This window comes from Microcaecilia unicolor, chromosome 3 (assembly GCF_901765095.1).
Source record: "Microcaecilia unicolor chromosome 3, aMicUni1.1, whole genome shotgun sequence".
Taxonomy (NCBI): domain Eukaryota; kingdom Metazoa; phylum Chordata; class Amphibia; order Gymnophiona; family Siphonopidae; genus Microcaecilia; species Microcaecilia unicolor.
In genome coordinates, this window is record NC_044033.1 from 140,502,931 (window position 1) to 140,527,760 (window position 24,830).

The 24,830-nt window shown below is 40.1% G+C and overlaps 1 protein-coding gene across 1 annotated transcript in view; it reads right to left on the bottom strand.

Annotated features, from left to right (window-relative positions):
• The window catches only part of HEATR5B (HEAT repeat containing 5B), a 226,389-nt gene that overhangs the window by 49,485 nt on the left and 152,074 nt on the right, over positions 1-24,830 (bottom strand). Inside the window, exons 23-27 of the mRNA XM_030196394.1 lie at positions 21,723-21,902; positions 18,009-18,260; positions 13,993-14,174; positions 12,745-12,813; positions 2,554-2,733 (exon numbers count right to left, since the gene is read on the bottom strand). Coding sequence (XP_030052254.1) covers positions 2,554-2,733; positions 12,745-12,813; positions 13,993-14,174; positions 18,009-18,260; positions 21,723-21,902 — 863 coding nt within the window. The remainder of the gene's footprint in view (positions 1-2,553; positions 2,734-12,744; positions 12,814-13,992; positions 14,175-18,008; positions 18,261-21,722; positions 21,903-24,830) is intronic.

Consider the following 24,830-nt stretch of genomic DNA (forward strand, 5'->3'; position numbering starts at 1 on the left):
TTATGGATAGAGGATGGGATTTCATATAGTGCCTCTCTGTGGTTACAATCAAAGTGGTTTATACAGGTACATATTTTGTATGTAGCTGGGGCAATGGAGGGTTAAGTGACTTGTCCAGAGTCACAAGCAGCTGCAGTGGAAAACAACGCTAGTATTCTATAAAAGAATGTAGGCACCTGTTAAAACTTACCCCCATAGTTTATAACAGTGCTCAAAAACATTCATTCACTTTGCTGGCATCTGGATAAACCAGTCAGATTATCGAATTTACTAAATAAAGGCTAATTTCATAAAACATTAAAGAGGTTGATAATACAAAGCTACAATCAGCAGCAGACACTATTAGGAATACCTTCAGATTCAAAGGGCTGCATTAAGCATATCAATTTAGAGTTTGAAATACAAACGTATTTGTCTCACATGCACAAAATGGAGCAAAACCTTCTATAAATCAGATGCTCAGTACTGTTTACTTATAACAGGGTAGGCAACTCTGGCCCTCGAATGCTGCGAGCTAGCCAGGTTTTAAGGTATCAATGAATATACATAAGATGCATTTGAATAGTTTATTAAAAGAATCAATATATTGTTTTGCTACATCACAACAAAGCTGTTTACAAAAATAAAATACAAACCCAAAACCTACCCACCCTACAATACAAACAAGCAGGTTTGCAGGTACTGCATGCAAATGTATCTCATGCACGTTCACTATGGATATGTTAAAAACTGTGGTCTGGGAAAACACCTAAAATAGCTTTATCTACCCTCAAACTTCCTAAAGAAAAAGAAGGAGTCTCCTTTCCCGATTTCCTTTCATACCACAAAGCCTTTATACTGAAACAGGCCGATAACAGATACAGAATATACTCCAATATGGCTGCAAATGGAAAATGAACTTTTGAACCCTTTTCCACTTAGCTCCTATCTTCTTCTCTCTCTACAAGATAAGGGAAAAAATGACATATTAATATCTACTGCATTTTCATGTTTAATTATGTTGGATAAACAGACGGACATTCCCTCTGACACATCACTGCAGTCAACTTTATGAAGCAATCCTAAAATCTGAATAAACAATCAACCCATTCTATGGAAAGAATGGTATAACAAAAATGTGGTCTCTTGGACATATCTTAAACAATATACTGAAATAATTTTCAACTCTTCAAGAGCAATACAATCTAAATACCAACCAACACTTCCATTGGATTTAACTAAAACATTGTGTCAACTCTGTTCATACATATTTATCAAAAATTACACCGGATGCTCCTTCAATCTTTGAATTCATTACATCAATTAACAAAAAAGGACATGCTGTTGCTTAAAAACACAAATTTCTAATTTCTCATAACTTCAATGGAAAATCTAGCCTTCATTCAATATGGGAAAATGACCTATAACACCATTTAACAGACCATCAATGGACACTCTTCTGGACCAAAATAAGTAAACCATTAGCATCTGCAAATTATCTTCAATCTATTTTTTCTTACATCATAGAACTTTATGGACTCCGCAAAAATGCATGTCGCTGGATTACTGTTGGTCCTGCAAATTCGAAAAAGGCACCTTCAAACATATGTTGATAGAATGCAAATGTACCTTCCAGTTTTGGAACAAAATATGGCAAAATTTGGACATATTACACTTACCTGAAAAACTATCCACAAGCAAAATGATCTTTGGATCCTTCGCTTTGGAAAACTCAACAGACAGATATGTTTCTAAACTATACGATACTTTAATTGTAATGGTCTTATCCATTTGAAAGGACACTAAGCTTAACGTTTATTTCTGGTGGCATTCCGTAATGCAGATTCACAAGTTTGAAACATCCCTCGCTATCAAATTTAAGATGGTACAACAAACTCAAAGTTTGGCTACCGATTAAACATTACTTAACAAATGGGAAAATTTAGTTGGTTACATGATGTTTATGTTTAAATACAAGGATATTTTATAACTCATAATCCATCTTACAGATCTGTTAATACCACTTATCTGTATTAATACAAAATGTGCATAAGTGTAAATCTCATAAATTTTCTCTTTTCCTCATAATTCCCCCTTTTTCTCCTCTCCATCTTCCCTTTCCTTTCTTCCTTCCCTCACTCCCTACATGTCTCATATACTTTTAACCTCAATTTATAAACCAAAGAAATTCGATGTCTCTATACTTGTCACTATATTTGACATTAATACTCATATTATAGAGGAACTATTCAGACAGGAAGATAGTTTTGATAATTGTAATGTTTTCTCCCTAAGTTTCTTTTCAATGTTACTCGAACAATTAAAAACTCAATAAAATCTCTTGAAATAAAAAGAAAACCCATCCAGCTTGGGACACTCAAGTGTTGGAGCCCCCCGCCCTAATTTACAAGGATTGAAAACATCAGGAGAAAAAGAATGCTGGCAGTAAGTTTTTGGGACATGCTTGTCTAATAAATTAGTCAGACTGAGCTGGGAGTTACACACCGGTCAGCAAATCATACAGTATTAGTTTGATAGGATTCTCTGAAGTTTAGATAACGGTTGTACACTTACCTCTGCCCAGGCTTTTAATACGGCAAGTTTTTCCATAGTAGTGGCACTTTCCCTATAAAGCTGGCTAGAAGACCCTTTTCCTGCTTGGACTTTGTCCAAAGAAGAAACAAGCAAGTTGTGAACTCGACGGAGATCATTCAGGTCACTAACAACTCCACTTCCAACCCAGGTGCTGCATACCTAATGAAAGCAGCAGATGCTAGAATTACTGAACTCATCTGGAGCAATGTGTAAAAGAAAGTGAACAAATAAAAGGACATTAAGGGCAATTCTATAACAGGGTGTCTTGTAGGGGCCCAGGCACAAAGGCAACTGGGTACCAACATGCCTACTATTTAGCTGCGATCACTTATACCAGTCACAAAGCTGGTGTAAGTGCAAGCGCATAAGTGCGGTGGGAACATATATAACCTAAAGGATTCTGTATGTTACACATGTTAATTGGGAGTCCTGAGTATGTCCTGCCCATGCTTCGCCCTTGTGTATGTCACCTTGCAAAAACACACTATACAAGTGGGTATCTGCAGAATAGCCCTTAGGTAACAAATTAGCATTTACATGCATACCTGCTAATATTCTAAACATTTATGTGCATACAGGTAAATTCTCTAAATAGTGCCCCCCAAAATAGGGCTTAGCGCTATTCTATAAACGGCACTCAAAGTTAGGTTCCATTTATAGACTAGTGCTTAGTGCTGGGATCAGTGACTACTTTTAGGCGCACCCGTTTACACCAAGTGAACCCTGGTGTAAATCCTTGTGCCTAAATTAGTCGCGGATCCCTCTTATTCTATAACAACGTGCATAAATTGAAGGAATGCCCCTGATCCGCCCATGACCCTCCCACGGCCACGCCCCCTTTAACATATGCATGTAAATTTTGTGTGCAGATTTTAATTAATGCCAATTGGCACCAATTGATTGTTAAAGCCCAATTATCGACGCTAATTATTCAATTAAATAGTGAACGCAATTTAAAGCGCAATTTATAGGATCTGGGGACTAATGTGCAAATAAAGGTTAGCACCTAAGTTATAGAATTGCCCCATTATACAAAAACTGGTTTAAAACAGAATACTCGATAGACTTCAGTGATTTGGATCAATGTGTATACCACACATGAACTACTGTGATGGCACTCATTTCCTGCTACCTGCATGTCTTACTATAAAAAAAAACAGTTAAAGAATTTCTTATATCTAAACATTTGTGCCATTCTGTATAACAGGTTATCAAATACCACAAGCTCGGTTTACCTAACTGACTGAAGAATTTCTGGCAGAAAAACACTTGTTAACTTTGCTGAATATCACATTTTATATTTAAAAATCCAGCTAAGTCTCTGAATATGTTGCAAAAAAATGTAGAAGCCAGGTATACACAAATTTACTAGCTGTCACCCAGTGAACATGTCTCTCATTGGTCTGACCACACCAAGCCACCCATCAACTCATGCAGCCACTTTCTCAAAGCTGTATTAACTGATGATAGAGAGGGGACGCAGATGGTGCTACTCTCTGGTGAGGAATACAGGACTGAAAGAAAGGTCTGGAGAGCCACATTTTATGGTTGCTTGAATTTAGGAAATGAAATTTCAAAGTGGATGTGGGATGGAGTTCCAAAGAGAAGGACGAAGGTAAGAGAAGGCAGCATTGCATGAGACTTCCAAGCACAGTTAGAGAAAACAGCATGATGAACCAGGATGAGGATTTTGCAATGGATTAGGGCTGAAATTGGAAGCCAGTGCTGGGATGCCAGTAAATGAGATGTGATGAAAAAGACATGTCACAAGAAGTTTAATTTAAGAAGTTATGAATGTATTTTAAACTATAGTATATGCATATGTGTTTAATATTACTGGCCTTGGAGCAGGAGTAAAATTTGTACGAGAGGTTTTGTGCCGCACAGGAGATGAATCTAGAAGCAGATATCATAAAGGCATATACACATATATGTGGTCTTTAAAAAAAAAGACATACAATAGATATATATTTTTTTGGGGTGGGAGGGAAATCAGTGAGGGTCATGTAGGGGGAAAGGTGAAAAAAACTGAGCAAGACCTTCATTTCACTTTACTGTGAACCTCTTTGTACCATGAGCAGTGTTAAGATAGAGCTTCTTTATATCAGTTGTACATTTTTATGCTCTGTTTTGCTTGGTTGTTAAAAATATTTAAAAAAATTAAAAAACTATAAATGCATTTTTAAAAAACGTTTTCTTTAGGCGTCCTGTTATAAAATTACTCTTAAGTGTTTAGCAGAGCCTCTAAATTCAAAATCTGGGTAATTTAAAATGGAACCTTAGTATCTGTAACCTCGTGGGACTTTGGGCCTTTGCAGTTTCATGCATGAAGCCTTTTTGCACTGCTCATGGGGCAAGCTGATGAAAGTCAGTGTCTCTTCTGAGGAAAAACCTGACTACATGTCCATATACACGGATACCTCCTTGTGTTGGAGGGTGAACGGAAATGGCTGCTGAGGGTTTGCAATATGAGCTCCACTGCTTCTTTATGTCCGAAGAGATTTTCTTAATTTCAGGGCATCCTACCAACAAGGACATCCTGTACACCTTCCCTGAGACTCGGCGCTCTGAGAATCTGTGAACACTAAGAGCTATGGCAGAGACTTTAGATGCTGTTCTGAAAGCAGCATAGGCTACTTGAACCATGCTTTCTACAATCCTTTCCAGCAGTTCATCAGGAGAACAGGTTCAAGTTCAATTTATTTGATAAACTGCTTAAATAGCAAAAAATTAACTGATTTATAAAAGTCAAATTCTTTTTGTTAAATCATTTTTATTATAAGCACACAAGAAACAAAAAAGAAACAACAAAAACCCCCCTATGAAACAGAACCATAGATTGAACACAAATAACAATGCCCAAAACCCCCTCAACCACCGCCACCCCAATGCTCCTCAACTTCCAGTTCGTGGCATAACTAAAGATAACAGGTAGTGTTAAATTAAGAAGCCAACTGTGAGCTTTTGGTGTGAGCGAGTTCCAAAAAGGCTCCCAGCAAAATTGAAACTGTTGTCCAGGTGTCAAATCCATCGAGGTAAAAAAGCGTCACTTGTAACATAGATGAACGCCACTGTGCCACAGTAGGAGGCTCCACCACCAACCATGTTTGTAACATAGTAGATGACGGCAGATAAAGACCTTTATTAATTTCGTTCCCAACAGAACAGAATGTTTAACAAATCCCAAAAAGCCTTGTGGTGCAGGCTGCACAATACTCACAGAGTCAAACAACACAAAAGCAGTTGGATTCCACTGCTCTCACCAAATATGGCTGACATGAGAAGATACAGCCATCCAAAAAGACATTATTTTAGAACATCTCCAAAACATGTGACCTAAAATTGCCCTATCGTGCACACTTTAAACAGACATAATCAGGTCAAAGTGTGGCTAAAAAGGCCCTATGCGAGGAAACATATAATAACATAACATAGTAATGAAGGCAGATAAAGACCTGTACAGTCCCATTCAGTCTGCCCAACAAGATAAACTCATTTTACATGGTATGTGATACTTTATATGTAAACCTAATCTCAAAAGAAACTTATATTGCAACTCACCATGCAAGGCATCATGCGTTAAGGGACCCCTGTTAAGTACATATAGTTTAAATTGCTCTTCAGTAAGAGAAATCCCCAAATCTGCATTCCATTTAGCAACATATTGCACATAATTGAGGTCAGGTATTAATTCTTTAAGTTGCTTGTGACAGCATTTCAGGGGCACAAGCAATTGTGCATCTAGCCAATAAGTTTCAGCATAAGCTTTCATAAGCAGACAAAGAAAGTGCCTCAGCTGGCAGTGAGGCTACATAGTGCCACAATTGATAATATTGAAAATACACGAGCTCCCAGATGATACTCATCTTGTAAATCAGGTAATGGTCTAATCTTACCAGTGTCAGTAATCACATGAATAAGGTATAAAAACACCTCTACATACCCAATGATCAAAGGCCCCATCTGAACATCCAGGGGAAAAGCCACATTCCTGATTAGGGGCAAGAAAGGTGAAACCTGTGAGTTCATAGCTAACATTTTCCCCAGTTTCCTCCAAATAACTCGCAATAGCATATAGAAAAGAAAGCGAGGACAGTGAGATCCCCAGTTCAAGGAGCCCACAAGCAAAAGATAACTAAAGTGCTAAGGACCTCCCCAAGCCAACTTCAGCCTTCTGCACAGAAAAATATGATGTACCCTGGAACCAGGTCATTATATGGGGCATTCCACTAGCCAAAGAAAATAAACGAAGGTTTCAAAGGTCCAAGCCACCCTTTTCCCTCGGTTTGTACAACACAACCATTGGTAAATGTGAACGTTACCCCCTCCATAAAAAATGATCAATAACCGTTCCTTGTGAATAAGAAAGCAAAACCAACAACATGTGAAAACATATAGACACCGTAGTACAAGTAGCATACTGTACAAGCAATATGACCAGATAAAGAAAATGGAAAATTTTGCAACAACTGCAATTTATGAGACGTGAGACATCAGGGGATTACAATTCAAAGAGTAAAGATGTGTTAAATCTTGGGGAATAACAATACCAAGGTAAGTAAGGGTATCCGTAGCCCACTAACAACGGACCTTGTCTTCTAAGGGAAGGGCAAACAATTTCGTTAAATTCAATGAAAAAAACAGAACTTCCCCCCCCCCCCCCCCCCAAATTCAGCAATCACACTCAACACTGTAGGCAAAGAATTAAGCAGTTCCACCACGGTAAGCAATAAATCATCTACATATGCTAAAAATTTCAAAGTATCCCTGCCCAAGCAGAAACCAGAAACATCCGGATCCAACTGCAAAGTGCGTAATCAGGGTTCAAAATATAAAGCAAATAGCGGGGACAGAGGGCACCCCTGACGGGTGCCCTACTCAATAGGAAACCTCTTCTTACCATCAGCAATGTGTATAACAACTTTATAGCCTCACAGAACCATCCGGAGATGCTAACATACGTCAAAACATCAAACATATAGGACCAACAAACTTGATCGAACGCTTTTTCAGCATCTAAGCCTACCAGCATATTCGGGACCCCGTGCATTTGAGTGCATGACATCACTAATAACACTTTCCATACATTAACCACCGAATGGCACTCAGAGATAAAGCCCACTTGATGAGTTCCCATCAAACTGAACAATAAACATGATAATCTATAGCAAGAATATGAGCTTTTTATATAAACATTCAATAGAGAAATAGGATGATATGCTGCACATTGGTTACCCGGCTTAGGAATTAGCGAAATCAAGGCTTCATTAGCATATAGTGGAAAATGGCCATCATCTAAGCATGCAGTGTAGTAAGAGTGTAAGGGAGCAATAATCGGAGGAGCCAACATCTAAAAAAATTCTTTGGAGAAACCATTAGGCCCTTGTGCAGCATGCGTGTCAACTGCCTAATATATAGCTGTATTTCTTTTGCTTGTAACAAAATGAGTAAACCCTCCTGCTGTTCTGGAGATAATCTAGGCAACCCTGAGTCCTCTAAATAATCTTGTATCTGTGGACCAAAGTGCTCATCTGGGGCTGCATAAAATGGCTCAAAATATTGAAAAAACCTGAAAGCGATGTTCTGAGTTTTAGTAAGGACTCGACCTGATAGGTCATGTAATGGAGGAATATATCGGGAACCATAATGCTGTTTAGTAATCTGGGCTAGCAATTTCCTGGGCCTTTTCCCAAATTTAAAATTGATATTTCCGGTAAAAGAACATCTTTCTTGTCCACTCATGATTCAGTGAATTGAGTGCAGATTGAGTGGCCTAAAAGGCCTTTCGCGAGGCCTGGATAGGCGATTGAACATATAAACTCTTTGACAGAGGTAGTTTGGACTCCAATGCAAAATACCCTGAGCTATCCTTTTGTTACGTGCAACCACATGAGCCAGTACATCACCTCTGAGAACCGTCTTGGCTGCGGTCTAAAAAAATTGCAGGTTGCCTGTATGCTGAGAATTAAAAGTCTCAAAAGCCTTCCAATTCTCAGAAAGATAAGTCTGGAATGACGGATCCTCATACAAATAAGTAGGGAAATGCCAATTCCCAGATGGCGGTGTAGCTGAGCCCATGTCCATTGTCACTTGAACAAAGGACTGGTCTGATAATTCCTGGGGACCAATCACAGTCCAGTGAACTGCATGAAACAGAGATCTTGAGACCAATGTACAGTCTATTCAAGACCACATACCATGGGCTCGGGATAAATGCATAAAATCCCTTTCACTCGGGTGTAAAAGGCACCAGGGATCAACTAAATACAATGTAGAGCACAAAAAATGAAGACCCCACATATCATTGCGCTCCTCGAGAGCTGCACGACCTCCAAAGAGATCCAGTTGGTAATTTAAGACCCGATTCAAGTCACCCGCCAGTAACAGGGGATGAGCCATATCCAAACTGCCCACTCTAACTACATCCATAAAAAAAGAATGATCATAGACATTTGGAGTGTAAATCACAAATAAGAAAAAAATAGTTTCATAATATGTAATTTGCAACAAATAGCGCCCTTGGGCATCTTTACAAATTTCTTTAACTGAACAGGGCAAAATTTTACAAACAAGCACAACCATACCTCATTTTTTTTCTGGAATGCTAATAAAAAGTAAACTTCTCCAACCCGCAGATGGTGTAACTTAAGATGTTCTTGATCTGTAAGCTTGGTTTCTTGCAAGCACGCAATGTCTGCATGATGATGTTGCAAAACGGTCAAAATCTTAGATCTCTTAATCGGGGATGAGATTCCTGAGACATTCCAAGATAAAACATTCAAACTGCCATCACTCATACCAAAGAATTATATCAAGCAAACAGCCAACAAATATTCTGCCTTCCTCGGTGTCCCAGCCTCCACTCAGGAAGGAAAGCATCTAACACACAGGCTTCCTCACACCACAAAGATAAATCACAAAGCAGTCACAGAAAACAACAGCAACAGAAATCCAAAATTGAGAGCTTAGCTCGTGATCACCATGAGCAAAAAACACCCACCCTCCCCACCCCCACTCTCTGTCATCTCCACACATGTCGAACACCCCCACTACAGAAGGAATATCAACAGGGCCCGGTTTAGGATGCTCTCCTGAGCCCTGGTCCCCAAAACCAGACATCTATTCAGCAATAAACCCCAAATAGCAAATTTAACAATCCTGCATAGTAACACTCAGGGAAAATCTAGAATAAACATCTGAAAGCAAGCAAACTATTCAATTAGTCCCTCTCTCAAGAGAAGGCAGAGGGTTCATAAAATCTTAGGCTGCCGCAATCGAGTATAGCACCTTTCAGCGCTCCTCATGAAACAACTTCAGACGCTCTGGATAGAGAAATAGAAAGCAGACATTTGCTTACTTTATTTTTTGTCTATTAGATTGTAAGCTCTTTGAGCAGGGACTGTCTTTCTTCTATGTTTGTGCAGTGCTGCGTACGCCTTGTAGCGCTATAAAAATGCTAAATAGTAGTAGTAGTAGCAGACATATTTTTCTGCCAAAGCAGCACAAATTGGAAAATATTGTTTCAGCTTCTCAGTAAGCATAGAATAGTCTTGAAAGATCTTAATAAGAGTACCTTCATGCTGAAAAGTGTCACATTTATTCTTATATTAGCAAAGAATTTCCATCTTGTGCATATAATTATATAGTTTCGCAATCACCACATGAGGTCTCAAGTCCCTGGAGCCCCTCTAACCAAGCCAATGCGCACGTTCCAATTTAAGAGGGCCAAGACTCTCCTGCATAGGAAACTCCATGGTTCACCAATCTTCTAGCACAGAGAGGAGATAGGAGTCAGCTACCATGTCAGGAATACCCAAAAAGTGCAAGTTTTCACACATAGAGCGGTTTTCTAGATCATCCAATTTTTCAGCATGCTGCTGTAGCTGTGTTTTCAGTTCCTCCAAATCTGCAGACTCCGCGTGCGCTGCATTCTCAAGGGCCGAAACCCTCGTTTCCAACTCAGTGATAGATGACTATGTTTCAGTAAGTAAGTTCTCCAAATGAGAAATTTGTTCCGATAGTTTCAAAACGGGGCTCCAGCGCCCCCATGACCACTCACGTGATATCTGCAAATGCTTCCTCTGTGATCTCAGAAATTGCAGTGGGGAGTAAAGTCGCCATCTTACCATCTGATTGTCGCAAGCTTTCTCGAGGTTTTTTTCCTGTTCTGGTTGGCATATCACCACTCCCGTATTGCAGAAATCTGTCCAAGTACACTTGACAACCATCCAGATTGTTGTAGAAGTACAAAGGCAATAAATTAGTGATTTAAGAAGCAATATCGGGACCAGGACCCAGGAGCCACCCAGAGACATGTCCTCTCACTGCTATAGCATCATGCGACTCCCCCCCCCCCCCCCCCCCCACCCACAAAAGTCAATGTTAAAAGAAATGAGGAGCAGGATATTCAACAAAAACAGCAAACAAATGAAATGACATTAGATATAACAAAACCTCATGGGTCATCCCAAACACAAGATAGGGGGAAAAAGAGTAGGAGGGGTTACAGTATAATCCAATCAAAGTTGGGGAGGTAAGTCATGGGAGCAAGACATAAAAATTCTCATTCACTGTTAAACTGCAGGCCTTTACAGCTGTGTTAAGGTAGATAGAGCAGGAAAGAAGAATTAGCTGTAGCACATTCTGGGAAGTCACAGGTTTAAACTAAGAGAAGTTTCCAGTTTGAGGTAAGGGGGAGGTTGTTCCAGATGGAAGGTGCGACCACACTGAAACATGAGTTTCTGATGGTATCTAAGTGAACCAGACAAAAAGAAGTAGTTAAGACATATTGGTGTGAAAAGCAAAGGGTCCTCATCAGAGAGTAGGGTATGAGATGACTAGCCAAGAACAACAGAAAGCCTGAAGGCTGAATCTGACATAAAACAAGTATTTTTATAAGGTATTCTATAGGTCACAGGAAGTTAGTGTTCAGTTAGGAAAAAGAGGAGTGCGAAGAAGTAGAGGATAAGCATAATGACTTCCAATGGAGAGTGTAGTCAAAAGTATTCTTTATTAGGCACTAAAGAAGATCCAGTGAAGACCTGACACAGGGTTGTGTTTTGGAGGGGACACTCGCCTGTCTCAGGGGTCAGATACAACTTGAGACACAAAGGTATTACAAACAATTAGTGGAATTAGAAAAGGTACAGATAAAGATGACGAAAATGATAAAGGGGAAGGGACGGGTTCCCTATGAGGAAAGGCTAAAGCGGCTATGGCTCTTCAGTTTGAAGAGATGGCTGAGGGGAGATATGATAGAGGTCTATAAAATACTGAGTGGAGTGGAACAGGTAGATATGAATCGCTTTTATACTTTTTCCAAAAATACTAGGTCTAGGGGGCACACAATGAAGCTACTAAGTAGTAAATTTAAAACAAACTGGAGAAAATATTTCTTCACTCAACGTGTAATTAAACTCTGGAATTCGTTACCAGAGAATATGGTAAAGGCAGTTAACTTAGCAGGTTTTAAAAAAGGTTTGGATAATTTCCTAAAAGAAACATCCATAAGCCATTATTAAGATGGACTTGGGAAAATCCACTGCTTATTCCTAGGATAAGCAGCATAACATCTGTTTTACTGTCCTGGGATTTTGTCAGGTACTTGTGACTTGGATTGGCAACTGTTGGAGAAACCTTTGGTCTGTCCCAGTATGGCAAAGCTTATGTTCTTATGGGGGGGCTAAATCTGCACTGAAAATTCCATGTAAATGTACAATTTGGTTGGAAAATAAGCTACATGTTTTATATGAACCATCTCAACTTATTGTTTTTGGAGGTAAAACATATATTTAGGACACTTGATGAATAAGTATTGAATTAGGGTCTTTGAGATCTTGTAAAATCCTTCTCTTTTTTTTAATAATTTCTTTATGGCCATCTTCCTATGGCGGGATGCTTGACCTCCCCTTTGTTTGTTGATCTAACTGCAGTAGTTTTTTTTTTTTTTTTTTAAATATGCCTCAGAGTTGTATGTGAGAAATGTTTTTATTTCTTTTCAAAGCTGAATCTTCATATTACACTGTAATTTCAATAAACAAAATTAGTGTGCAATGTTTTGTTAAAATTGTAAACATATTTGGCTCTCAAAAGAAAGGTTAGATGTCATCCTGCTAAAAATACAACATAATATTTAACAATATACAAAGAAGGTGTTTGCATTTCTTGTACCTGGCAGGCTTTTGCTGTGATGTCAGAAGGAGTATCTTGTGAAAATGCTGGTCTCAGAGCAGCTCCAACCTGTACAAAATGATAAATCTGATTTATAATGGATTATATAAATTACAAAGAGAACATTTTTCATGTCATCACAAGTTTAATTAAATCTAAAATTCTATTAAATATATAAATGTGTGTGTGAGTGTGGCATAACTGGTACTATTTGCATGCTTTTGTATTAGGAAAAAACAAACACAAGAGTTAAGTTTTAGGTCAGTGAAGGCATAATAGAGTGCACTTATTCACAAAGGTTTATATAATTCTTTCTTGCTAAATATTCTGGGCATTTTACAATATACATACATATGAAAACACATTTAGAACAAGTAACTTAAAACATAATATTTGAGTTATTTAAGCAAAACACACATGGAGGCTCGTTTTCAAAGCACCCAGACTTACAAAGTTACATAGGATATTATGTAACTTTTTAAGTCTATGTGCTTTGAAAATGAGCACCAAAATGTACACATTCTACTCCTAACTAGGGGGGAACCTACCAGTCTTCACATAAAGGAAAAAGGAAAGCTTCTTAATTTTTTTTTTTTTAATAAAGAGAATTTAATTCACAACAAACCTCTATAGGCAGACTATACAAAAAAGGTTGGTCTGCAACAGAAAAAGCATGCCCTTGCCAACTAACCTTCCTGATCGTCTATATATACAGGGAATACAAAGACAACCTTGATACGAACACAACAGTCTAGCTGCCAAGTACCTGTGCAATTTTTACCCTAGACATACAGTGGCTTTTGATTTCATAAAAAAATTACAAAAACTATCAATTTGAACTGTAGGCAGCTAATGCAGGTTCTCAAACAAAGAACAATCCCTACAATTTACATCCCTAGGAAATGAATGTCATATGATTGCAAAAAATTGAAGGACAATTTTCAAAGCTATTCTTGCAAGTAAATAGTGATTTACACACAAACTTTGACCACCTGATGTTTCCATATTCAGCAAGCCATGAGCAGAGAAAAACAACAAAACCCAAATTTACTGAACCAAAATTGGAACTACTGTTTCTTTACAAATTCATATTCTAGTTTTTATCTAGTATTCTAGCTTACATTAAGTGTTTGCTGTACGAATCAAGGTATTCATTCAAGGAAACTGTTCTTCAGTCTGGAAGAGGAATCCCTCACATGGATGCTGGCAAAAGTAAAGCATTTCCACAAAGAATGAAGAGTGTCTTACATTTGCCTGATATTGCTCCAGTATCACATGACCTGGAAATTCTGGCTCTGCAACCAATGCAAATTTCTTGATGATGTCCTCAAGCGCTTGGAGACCTGCCATGCGGAGCTGGTTGCTGTGATCAGTTGCAGCCATGAACGCCATACGAATCAGATCAGAGAGATGGAGCACTAGAAAGTCACCTGAACATGCAGGAAAAAATAGCAAGAAAAATAGGCTGAAGAATTATGGCTTATGAAAACAGAGTTCTACAATATAAATATTATTTTTAGGTACCTCATGTTGTAAGGTCTCTTTTTAAAATCCTATTCACCAAACTTCTATAAGCAGCCTAGTATTTCCTTAAGCTCCTTCCCTCAAGATCACTGCAAAGTCCTTTGTTGTTTAATTTAACACTCTTGTCCCATCATAAGTTATACTTGGCTCATTTTCTACCCCTTGTGCTTTCTGATCAAGTTCTTACTTTCACAAATTTTTTTTTCTGTAGACTATTGTTCCCTCCTTTACCTCAAAACTTAAACACTCATCTTTAATATCTTTGCAAGTATTCATTAAGGTATATACTAGCCTACGATGACACCTGTATATTAGATACAATCACTGAAAATAGGGTTGCCAACTAGATCCAGATTTGCCCGACAGGGCTGATCCAGTCCTGTGCTTACTGCACTGAATACCTTGACTTATGGTTCTGATTTCCCCATTGGATTCCCTAGGAAAAGCAAGGCTAGAAGACCGTGCCTGCATTGAGGTAGGCCTAGGATTGGATCAACCTTGTTGGGCAAATCTGGATCTAACTGGCAATCCTAACTGAAAATCATGTCTTGGAACAACAACCAGCTTATTTTCGAAAGAGAAAGACACCCATACTGCGACCCAAATCGGGAGATGGACGTCTTCCTCCCGTGAGCGCCCAAATCGGTATAATTGAAAGCTGATTTTGGGCCTCTTCAACTGCAATCTGTCGCAGAAACGGGCAAAGTTGATGGGGGCGTGTGGGTGGCATGGTGAAGGCGGGGCATGGGCGTGTTTATCATCCGAGAAGAGATGGGCACCCTCGGCCGATAATCGAAAAAAGAAAGGTGTTTTTAGCGCAAATTTGGGTCGCTTTTTTTTTACCCTTTTTTTTTTCACGAACAAGTCCCAAAAAAGTGCCCTAAATGACCAGATGACCACGGAGGGAATCGGGGATGACCCCCCTGACTCCCCTAGTGGTCACTAACCCCCTCCCACCAAAAAAAAAAAAACAACTTTAACAACTTTTTTTTCCAGCCTGTATGCCAGCCTCAAATGCCATACCCACCTCCATCACAGCAGTATGCAGGTCCCTGGAGCAGTTGTTAGTGGGTGCAGTGGACGTCAGCCAGGTGGACCCAAGCCCATCCCCCTCCTACCTGTTACACTTGTGGTGGTAAATGGGAGCGCTCCAAACCGCCCCCAAAACCCACTGTACCCACATCTAGGTGCCCCCCTTCACCCATAAGTGCTATGGTAATGGTGTAGAGTTGTGGGCAGTGGGTTTTGGGGGGGCTCAGCACCCAAGGGAAAGGAGCTATGGACTTGGGAGGTATTTTAATTTTTTTTTTATTGTTACAAGTGCCCCCTAGGGTGCCCGGTTGGTGTCCTGGTATGTGAGGAGGACCAATGCACTACGAATCCTGGCCCCTCCCACGACCAAATGCCTTGGATTTGTTCATTTTTGAGCTGGGCGCCTTCGGTTTCCATTATCGCTGAAAAACGATACCGCCCAGCTCAAATCCGCACAAATCCGATGCATTTGCCCGGCACAAACCGTATTATCAAAAAAAAAGATGGACGCCCATTTTTTTCGAAAATATGGTCTGTCCCGCCCCTTCACATACCCGATCTTGGAGATAGACGCCCATGGAGATGGGCGTTTGCGTTCGATTATGCCCCTCCACGTCACAGAAAATAGCATCTAATAATTATACAGCTATGGAATCATAGAACCTTTTATATCAACTCTTTTTAAATTCTCTATTACAAGGTTAATTTTCAAATAATTTAGGAACTTAACTTATGGAGTTAAGTACCTAAATGGTCCCTGATAACTGACTAGGGTTGAGTGCCTCCATTTTGGAACTTAAAAGCAGGCATCTACAGGGCAGAATTAGCAATGGAGAAACACTGTTCAGACCCTAGCACTGATTTTCAGCATTTGGAACCTAACTTACAGCCAGATGCACTAATCTCCTGTTATAGCACAGATTACTATTTTCAACTCGGTAAAAATTACCAAGTTGGAAATAGCCAGCGATGCTCAGAAGAAACGGGATGTAAATCAGCTGCTCGCTGATTTTGCAAGCAGCTCATTTGGGGGTGGGGGGAATCAATCGGTCTGTCTAGCATGTGCAGAACAGCCAATCGCTAAGCATGGTGCATGCTCAGAGCGGCACTTGCAGGAAGCTGCGTGTATGAAAACCGATGTAGTTTTTTATTCTCATAATTGGGGCCTCCAATCCCACTTCACTGCCATTGGAGGGAGGTGAGGTGAAGGATGGATGCCTCCTCCAATCTAACTTCACTGCACTGGGAAGGTGTAGAGGTGAAGGGTGGGTGCCTGCAGGGCTGCTCCAGGCAATGAAGAGCAAATGATGGAGAAAAAAAGGATTTTCATCCTGACAATAGATATGGACACGCTGTATCTGCTCTGGAACATCTTATTTCTCCCCGCGGGTCCTTCTCCTCTTGCAGGAGTGGCAGAGGACCCTGGAGCGACTGTGGAGTACTTGCGACAACTAAGGACTGTCAGGACCAACAGCTCCAGACCTCCTGTTAATTTTTCCACAGTAAAGGTAGGGGCTGCTTCTGTGCATAACTTGGAAAACAGATGTGCATCGCTTTGCATGCACATTTGCATAGTAATTAGCTCATTATAACAACTTTGCATTCAATTTTCGTTAGCTGCTACTGTGACAGGAAAAGAGCTCATAGAACCCTTTTGTGCATATCTCTCTGAACTCCGTGCTCACTAAACTGGCTAGAACCAGTGTAAAAACCACGTTGCTGGCTCGTTAGGTTTTGTGCACCTAGGCAACAGAAGCCTAAAACTAAGTGAATAACTTGAGTAACCTAAATATTTAAGTTTCTACAATTAGGTAAACATTCAGCCAAGAACTTAGACATATAAATTTAGCACTGAGTGTCTTCTGAAATCAGACCCCTGAAGTAATTGACAACATATAGGTCAATATTCAAAGCAATTTAGCTGGCTGATTAAATTGCTTGTGCTGAGCTATCCACTGATATTCAATGGCACTTAATCAGTTAGTGCCACTAAATATCAACACTCACCACCAAACTTAAAGCTGGTTATTTTGTGAGCGGTCCAGGGGCAGATTTGGAACTTATGCATTTAAGTGCCGATATTGAATACTCAACCGCCTAGATTAAGTGGCCAAATTGGATCACATAAAACACAGTTCTATTTTTATGCGGTCACTTAGGCACTTAACCACACAAGAGACAGCCAGTCGCATAAACCTGGACTTTCAATGCCAGTGTCTAGCCATGGCCCGACATTGAATATCCGAGGATAACACCACAGCTAAAAAAAAAAAAATGCTCACTGAATATCTCTACTCCATAATGTAGTACTGACTCTACACCCTATAAACAGATACATACTGATACTCAGATTTACTGTAAGACAGGTATTTCATCAGTAGCATATTAGAAGAAATTTTAGGAAATGTATCATTAAAATGAAACTGCTTTGTGGTTACTGCATATCTTTACGAAATCATTTCTTTCTCTCTCATATTACTACTACTTAACATTTCTAAAGCGCTACTAGGGTTACGCAGCGCTGTACAATTTAACATGGAATGACAGTCCCTGCTCAAGGAGCTTACAATCTAAAAGTATGTCCAGGTAAATTATAGGAAATTAAGCTAAGCAATTTTCAGTTATACAGAATACATCCTAATAGTACCTTTTCTGTTTGTAAAACAAACACATGAAGTACAAAAACAAAAAATAGCATAACTCATTACTTTTAGGATTTTTCATCTTTGCTGAACGGGCCATTGCTAGATCAAAATGGGCCTTGTGCGTATTCTCACACAGCATTATAACGCGACATAAACAGTCAGCAGCAAACACACGTGTGGCCCAGCGAGGAGCCACAGAAGGCTTTGATTTGTCATCATCTCCATGCGTTGTAAAGATGGTGTCATCATCCATCTCATCCTTCTTCTCGGACTCTTCATCCTTGCTGCCTCCCACAGGGCCCGCTGTGCTCATATCTACAAATATAGTTATATAAGCATGTCATTAATACCTACTGCTTATGATTATATTCCGAGACCAGTTTTATTGTGCATATTCTTAAAACTACAAATTATCAAATTGGGTCCTGAAGGGCCGGCCAATGGGTCAGGTGGAAGACCATTTTTCTCTTCCTTCTTTTGGACCCCAAACATGTCTCTCAATGACCAAAAGAAAGAGAACATAATGTAACCTTTTCTGCAATCTGGGCTTTGTCTTGTAGTAGCTGGTAGTTCATTTTGTTAAACTGAACCTAGCCAGCAAAGGCTGATGCGTGTATCTGCACCTAAACTAGGTGGACAGTGTCAGCATCAGGGGCGTAGCCAGACAACAGATTCTGGGTGGGCCTAGGCAAGAAGTGGGTGGGCACTAAGTGTTTTTCACCACCACCAAAAAAATATCTCAGCTGGTGAGAAAACACTTCTTTCCACCTTGGCTTACCATTAAAGGGAAGTCTTCAGCTGATAGAGCTTGGGATCTCCACCAGCTACCACTAAACGTATGCTACTGATGGGTGGGCCTGAACACTAAGTGGGTGGGCCCTGGCCCACTCAGGCCCACCTGTGGCTACGCCACTGGTCAGCATGGTGACCATACTATCTTTACATTCAGCAGTGCTACCTGTATGGATAGTGGCGCTGATATACATACTACATTAAGTGCCGGCACTGACATTTAGCTTAGGATAGTGAGTACATTGGCTGAAAATCCTGCCCCATGTCTTTTCCTTGTCAACACTATTAGATGGCATCACCCTTTATGTGGCTGATAATCCTACTTATTGTTGTTGCTCCCACTCACTTGAATTCAATACCCCATGATCTGCAAATTGAACTCACGCTTAAAAAATTCAAAGCAGCTTCGTAAACATAGCCTTTACAGCAACCTAAGCTGGATTAAATGCCTCTCTGTTAATAGTCACTTGCTTATGTTTGTAGGCCCTGGGATATGTATTAGTTATGTCTTGTCTTTTTCTCCCCTGCTCTCTTCCCTCCTTTTTTGTTTCTCTTCTTGTATGGTTAATTATCTCCCCTTCCTTGTTATGCTGAGTTGTAACCTAGTTCTCTTTTGTGTTTTCCCATTCATCATTCCTTTTCTGTTTATTTTCTTGGATTCCCATATATATTTTTATTGTTGTAAACCACTTAGATAGATTTGATATGCAGTATATTAAATAGAACCTAAATAAGAATTCTATATATTAGGCTATCTGAGAATTGCTCTCCCTCAATGTGACAAGTATATTGTATTTTCAAACTTAAGTATGGTATGTTCTGAGGAAAATCTACCTCCATGAAAAGTTCAAATGTCTATGAGCTGAAGTTTCAAAATAGCATGCATACTTTCTCTTTGAAATCTGGGCAAGTCCATGGTTTAAAGTACCCTCAGACTTCATCCCAATGCACAGAGTTTGAAAATTGCCAGCACGATGGTTAATAAGGATTATAGAAAGCAGCAACTTTAATGGAGGTTTTTCAGCTGGAAGAACATCAGTACACCAGACTGAACAAATTGGACTGTAACATTGCTGACAAACTGGTATTAACTACTCTACTTTTGAGAAAAGCGTCATGAGATCTTTAAAGTCCACAGAGAACACAGAACCTAGGTTGAACATTTCACCTTGATGGCAGAGTCCAGGTTCAGAGAGAATTCTTTTACCACTGAACTAAACACACAGTTTTCTGCTGCATCTAATATTCCTTGCAAGTCTCCTACTCCCAGTATTCTAGAAGCATAGCCAGGTTATGATGTCAAGGGGAGTGGAGAGACGCTTGCACACACTGTGTAGATGCGATGGACTGTCTGAAAAATAGGTGCGGTGTTTTCCAAAGTCTGTTTGGGGGAGCGGGCGCTCCCCTGGCGCCCCACCTAGCTATGCCTCTACAGTATTTATCAGATTTGATCCTACTCAGCTTCTGAATTGCCACATAATAGGAAGTTTACAGTTTTATCAAATGACTTCAATAGGATGGTCCAAAATGGCGCTGAGATGCAAGAAAAATAATGCAATTCAGCTATCTTCTACTAGTTGAAAATTTATTCCTTACAATCTAGACTGGTACAAATCTGGTATGATCTGAAAGATTTTTCTACATTCTACTGAAGTTCCTCCATTTTATAGAAATAATGGATTTAATTTTTAAGCACTGCACTGGTATCCCCTCCCTCATTTCACCCCCTATAAAAACCTATACCTCTTTTGTGTTTTTTGTAATAATCCTTTGGACGTTTTTTGGCAGATACACAGGCAACTTGAGCGATTCCATCAGTACTCTCTTAGATCTGTAATACAAGGTGGAAAAATAGGATATCTAACAGAGAAGTCCTTTAAGGGCTCCAGATTTCTAGTTTGGAGGGAACATTGATAGAAACTCAGCTGTGGAGGTCAGGCCATGCCATAAGGATAGAAAACACCAGAATTCCCCAACTTGTATTCTATAGACGTTATTTCAGAAGCATCTGCACATGTAACAGCAGCATTTACACATTTAGATTGCATACACATGTGAATGGCAATTTCAGAAAACTACTGTTTACACACGGAGATCCACACCATGTGGAGATTTCAAGGAGGAGCTTTAGGTGGAACAAACATCTATATGTGTACTCCCCATTTTACAAAGGGAATACATATTTATGGGAAACTTTTCCTCATCAGGTCTTATACCAGCCCCAAACCATGCACATATTATAGAAAATTTCTCATTTCTGACAAGCCTTCCAAAATAACAAAAAAAAAAAAAAAAGACTGTGGCCTCACTACTTAAATGATAGCACTTATATAACTAGGTTTGTAAATCTGGCTAGCTATATATGAAAGTGGTGCCACTTACATGTGGTACCTGCAATTATGGAGGCTACCATGTTCATGCCGTTTATTTTTTTTTAACTTTTGTAAAATGGCTGCTCCCACTTCACATGCAGACAAATACATATGCACTCCTACACATCCTTATATGCATTTTACAAAAGGCTCTGCATTTAGCACACCCTTTATAACATATCGCTAGAATTGAGTATGTAATGACATGGGTGTCTCAATTCCAATCTCAACTTTTTATGTAAAAGAACCATTATGGCTCACTAAAAAATGGCACCAATCACAAGGAAGACCACACCTCGGATTCCAGGACACCTTGAAACCTGCAAGGTAGGCCTCATCAGGTGGGTGGATATGGTATTTAACAGGGTCATATGGAGGTAGCTTTGTCACTTGGCTGCCGCAAACAGAAGCACAAAAGCAGAAAGGAAGAGATGGCAGACCAACTCCACAAATTCATCAAGTTTTTTCACCTGCATTACTCGTGGTCTCTTTATCAGTGGACTCCTAAATAAACTTAGTCAAAGTAAGTTGGTAAAACTTGTGCCATCACAAATGGGAGACATGATGAACTCCCTAATTTTTACAATTAAAAAAAAAATTAGATTTTGGATACCATTCGAAGCTGCTAAGACATCCTTGCACAGCCGCAACCAGTGAGATAGTTTGTCTACTGCCAGAGAGGAAAGCATATGTCCCAAGGTATCATGAATATCTGAACAGAGCTTCCGATCAGTCTCTCGATCCAGCATTCCAAAGAGAACCCCCTCAAGTCCAGTCTCAGTTATATTTATATCTGAAATACAATCCAGAGTGAGACAATAATGAGGAAACCAGAGCAAAAGAAGCACTAGAAACAGAGGTTCAGTCTGCACCAAAAACTTGGCTTTACCCATAATGTCAGAACAGTAGATATACTGGTGTAGGTAGAAGAGTTTTCATTTAGTTTTTATGTGACAGTATTAGGGGGGTTAGGTCAAGATGATCAGGAAATAAGGAAATCACTTTTAATCAGGAAATATTAAAGATTTTATTAAGAAGGGTGGGATAAGAAAGGTTTTGAATTGTAATATTATTTGTGAACCACTTTTGACTATTTTCATTAACGTGTAGGTGGTACATAAAGTGAAGTTACTCACCCGAAACAGGTGCTCTCCGAGACAACAGAACACATATTGCCACATATGGGTGAAGTCATCTGATTAGGCCCGGCATGGATGCTTCCCAGCATTCCAGCAAATTCTGAAGCCTTTGGCAGAGCTCCACTGTGAATGCACAGGTGCCTTCCCACCCAATGTGAGTGCACAGGACTAGCAGTATAATGAAAAAGCATAAGGAATACAACTCCTAGGGGAGGAGGGAGGGTATATGGCAATATATGTCCTGTTCTCATCAGAGAACACCTGCTACATGTTAGTTACTTTACTTTTGCCAAGGATGTGTAGGGCATCATTTGTCACATATGGGAATCCTTAACTACCAGGCTCAACAAAAACAAATGACAGACAATAGGGTCTTGCAACAGCCAGACCCACAAGAAACCAAATAACCTAGAACTTATATATATTCCTGTTGTGTGGGTGCAGCCTGGAACAGAACAAAAATGGGTCTACAAGGGTGAAGTTGGATTCTAGACTCCAAACAAATTCTGCAAAACTGTCTGACTGAACCCGCTGTCAGGAATCCTGTTCAAGGCAGTACTGAGAGATGAACGTGTAGACTGAAGACCAAGTTGCAGCTTTGTAAATCTCATCAATGGAGGCTGACCTCGTGGGTTACCAACACAGCCATGACTCTGATATTGTGAGCTGTGACATGATCTTTCAGCCTGGGCATAAATAAAGGAGATGTAATCTACTAGCCAACTGAATAGTGTGTGTTTACCAATGGTTGCCCCCATCCTATTTCAGTAGAAATAAACAAAAAGCTGGGTGGACTTCCTATGGGCTCCAGAGAGAAGGCCAAGGCTCTCTTGCAGTTTAAGAGAATGACATGGGGACGGGGACCCGTGGTAACCATGGGGATGGGAACAGAGCCTGTGAGGACGGGGCGGGGACAGACTCACGGGAACAGGGACAAACTTTGTCCCTGTGCCATTTTCTACTTTGAAGCCTGTTAATGAACTGGACTGTTATTTATGTTTGATTGATGCAGACAATGATATTTTGATTTTAAAAAAAAAAAAAGCAAACATACTGGCCACAGCTAGCAAAATTTGCATGGGGAATCCTGTACATCCTGCTACCAGCATCTTCTATTGCAGGAAGGACTATGGAAGAGAGGAGAGCTAGACTGAATTCTGAGATTGTTGATGACTTCTTATTCATCCACAGATTTAAAAAATCATAACAGTGCTTCATAGGGCATATTTCTCCCCATAGAGCATATAGAATGGGTTGTATTTTGTACCCCTGGACATTTTAACAGGGTGGATTAGGATTCCTTGGGGGTAGCAGAAGTCAGCTATTGTTGGGGTTGGTAGAGGTGGGAGGGATGGTTATTATAGCTGCTCGTTTTTATAAAATCATAAGTGTTTCAGGCTTCTGCAGATGAGGACACAGCTTGCAGAGATGGGATGGGGACAGAACCTGCGGGGATGAGACAGAGTCAGGGTCTGCAGGGACGGGATGGGGACGAGACAGAACCCAAGGGAATAGGGCGGGGACAAACTTTGTCCCCATGTCATTCTCTACTTGCAGTCTAAGGTATGCAGTAAGCTTTCATCAGGATGGGCATGAGGTTTTGGGAAAAATGCTAACTGATTAAGGTGGATTCAACACCACCTTTGGAAGGAACTTAGGATGCGTGTGAAGAACCATTCTGTTATGATAAAACTTTGTATAAAGGTGGATCAGCTACTAGGGCCTGAAGCTCACTAACGCTGCATGCTGAAGTGACCTCCACCAGGACAAAACGTTTCCAGTCACAAACTTCAGATTATAAGCACCCAGTTACTCAAAAGGAGCTTTCATTATCTGGGTGAGGACAACATTAAGAGCCCATGCAGGGAGGTTTAATTGGGTGTTTTGCTAGAAGCAACCTCTCATGAACTGAACAAGAGGCTGTAAAGAGATGGGCTTACCCACCACGCAATGATGTAAGTACCAATTGCACCGAGATGAACCTTTACGGAGTTATTTTAAGACCAGACTCAGAAAGGTGCAAAAGGTATTCAACCAGTTTTGTGTAGGGCAGGAAAAAAGATCTAAGGCCTTGCCCTCACACCAGACAGCAAACCTCTTCCTCTTCTATGCCCTCTTAGTGGAATCTTTTTTGGAAGGATGCAGGAGACACCTTCATTAAGCTGGAGAGATGCTAGCTCTATGCTCTCAACATCAAGCTGTGAGGGCTAGGGATTGGAGATTAGGATAAGAAAAAAAAGACCCCTCATGCTGAGTGATGAGGGTAGGTAAGCATTCCAGTATCTACAGGTCTTCTGTCACTAACTGCAGAAGTAGAGGGAACAATATCTGTCATGGCCAGTAGGGTGGGATGAGGATCATGCTTCCTTGATACTGCTTGAGTTTCAGCAAAGTCTTCCCACAAGAGGTATTGGGAGGATATGAATACAGAGGCTTGCCCCCCAATGGAGGAGGAAGATATCTGATGCTAGTCAGCCATGTGATCAAGGAAGTACATAGAATAGAATCTCTTTCCTTCTTCACCTGATGGTATAAATCCAAACATATGGGCATGTAGAAAAGAGACTTTCGCTGCAAGCATG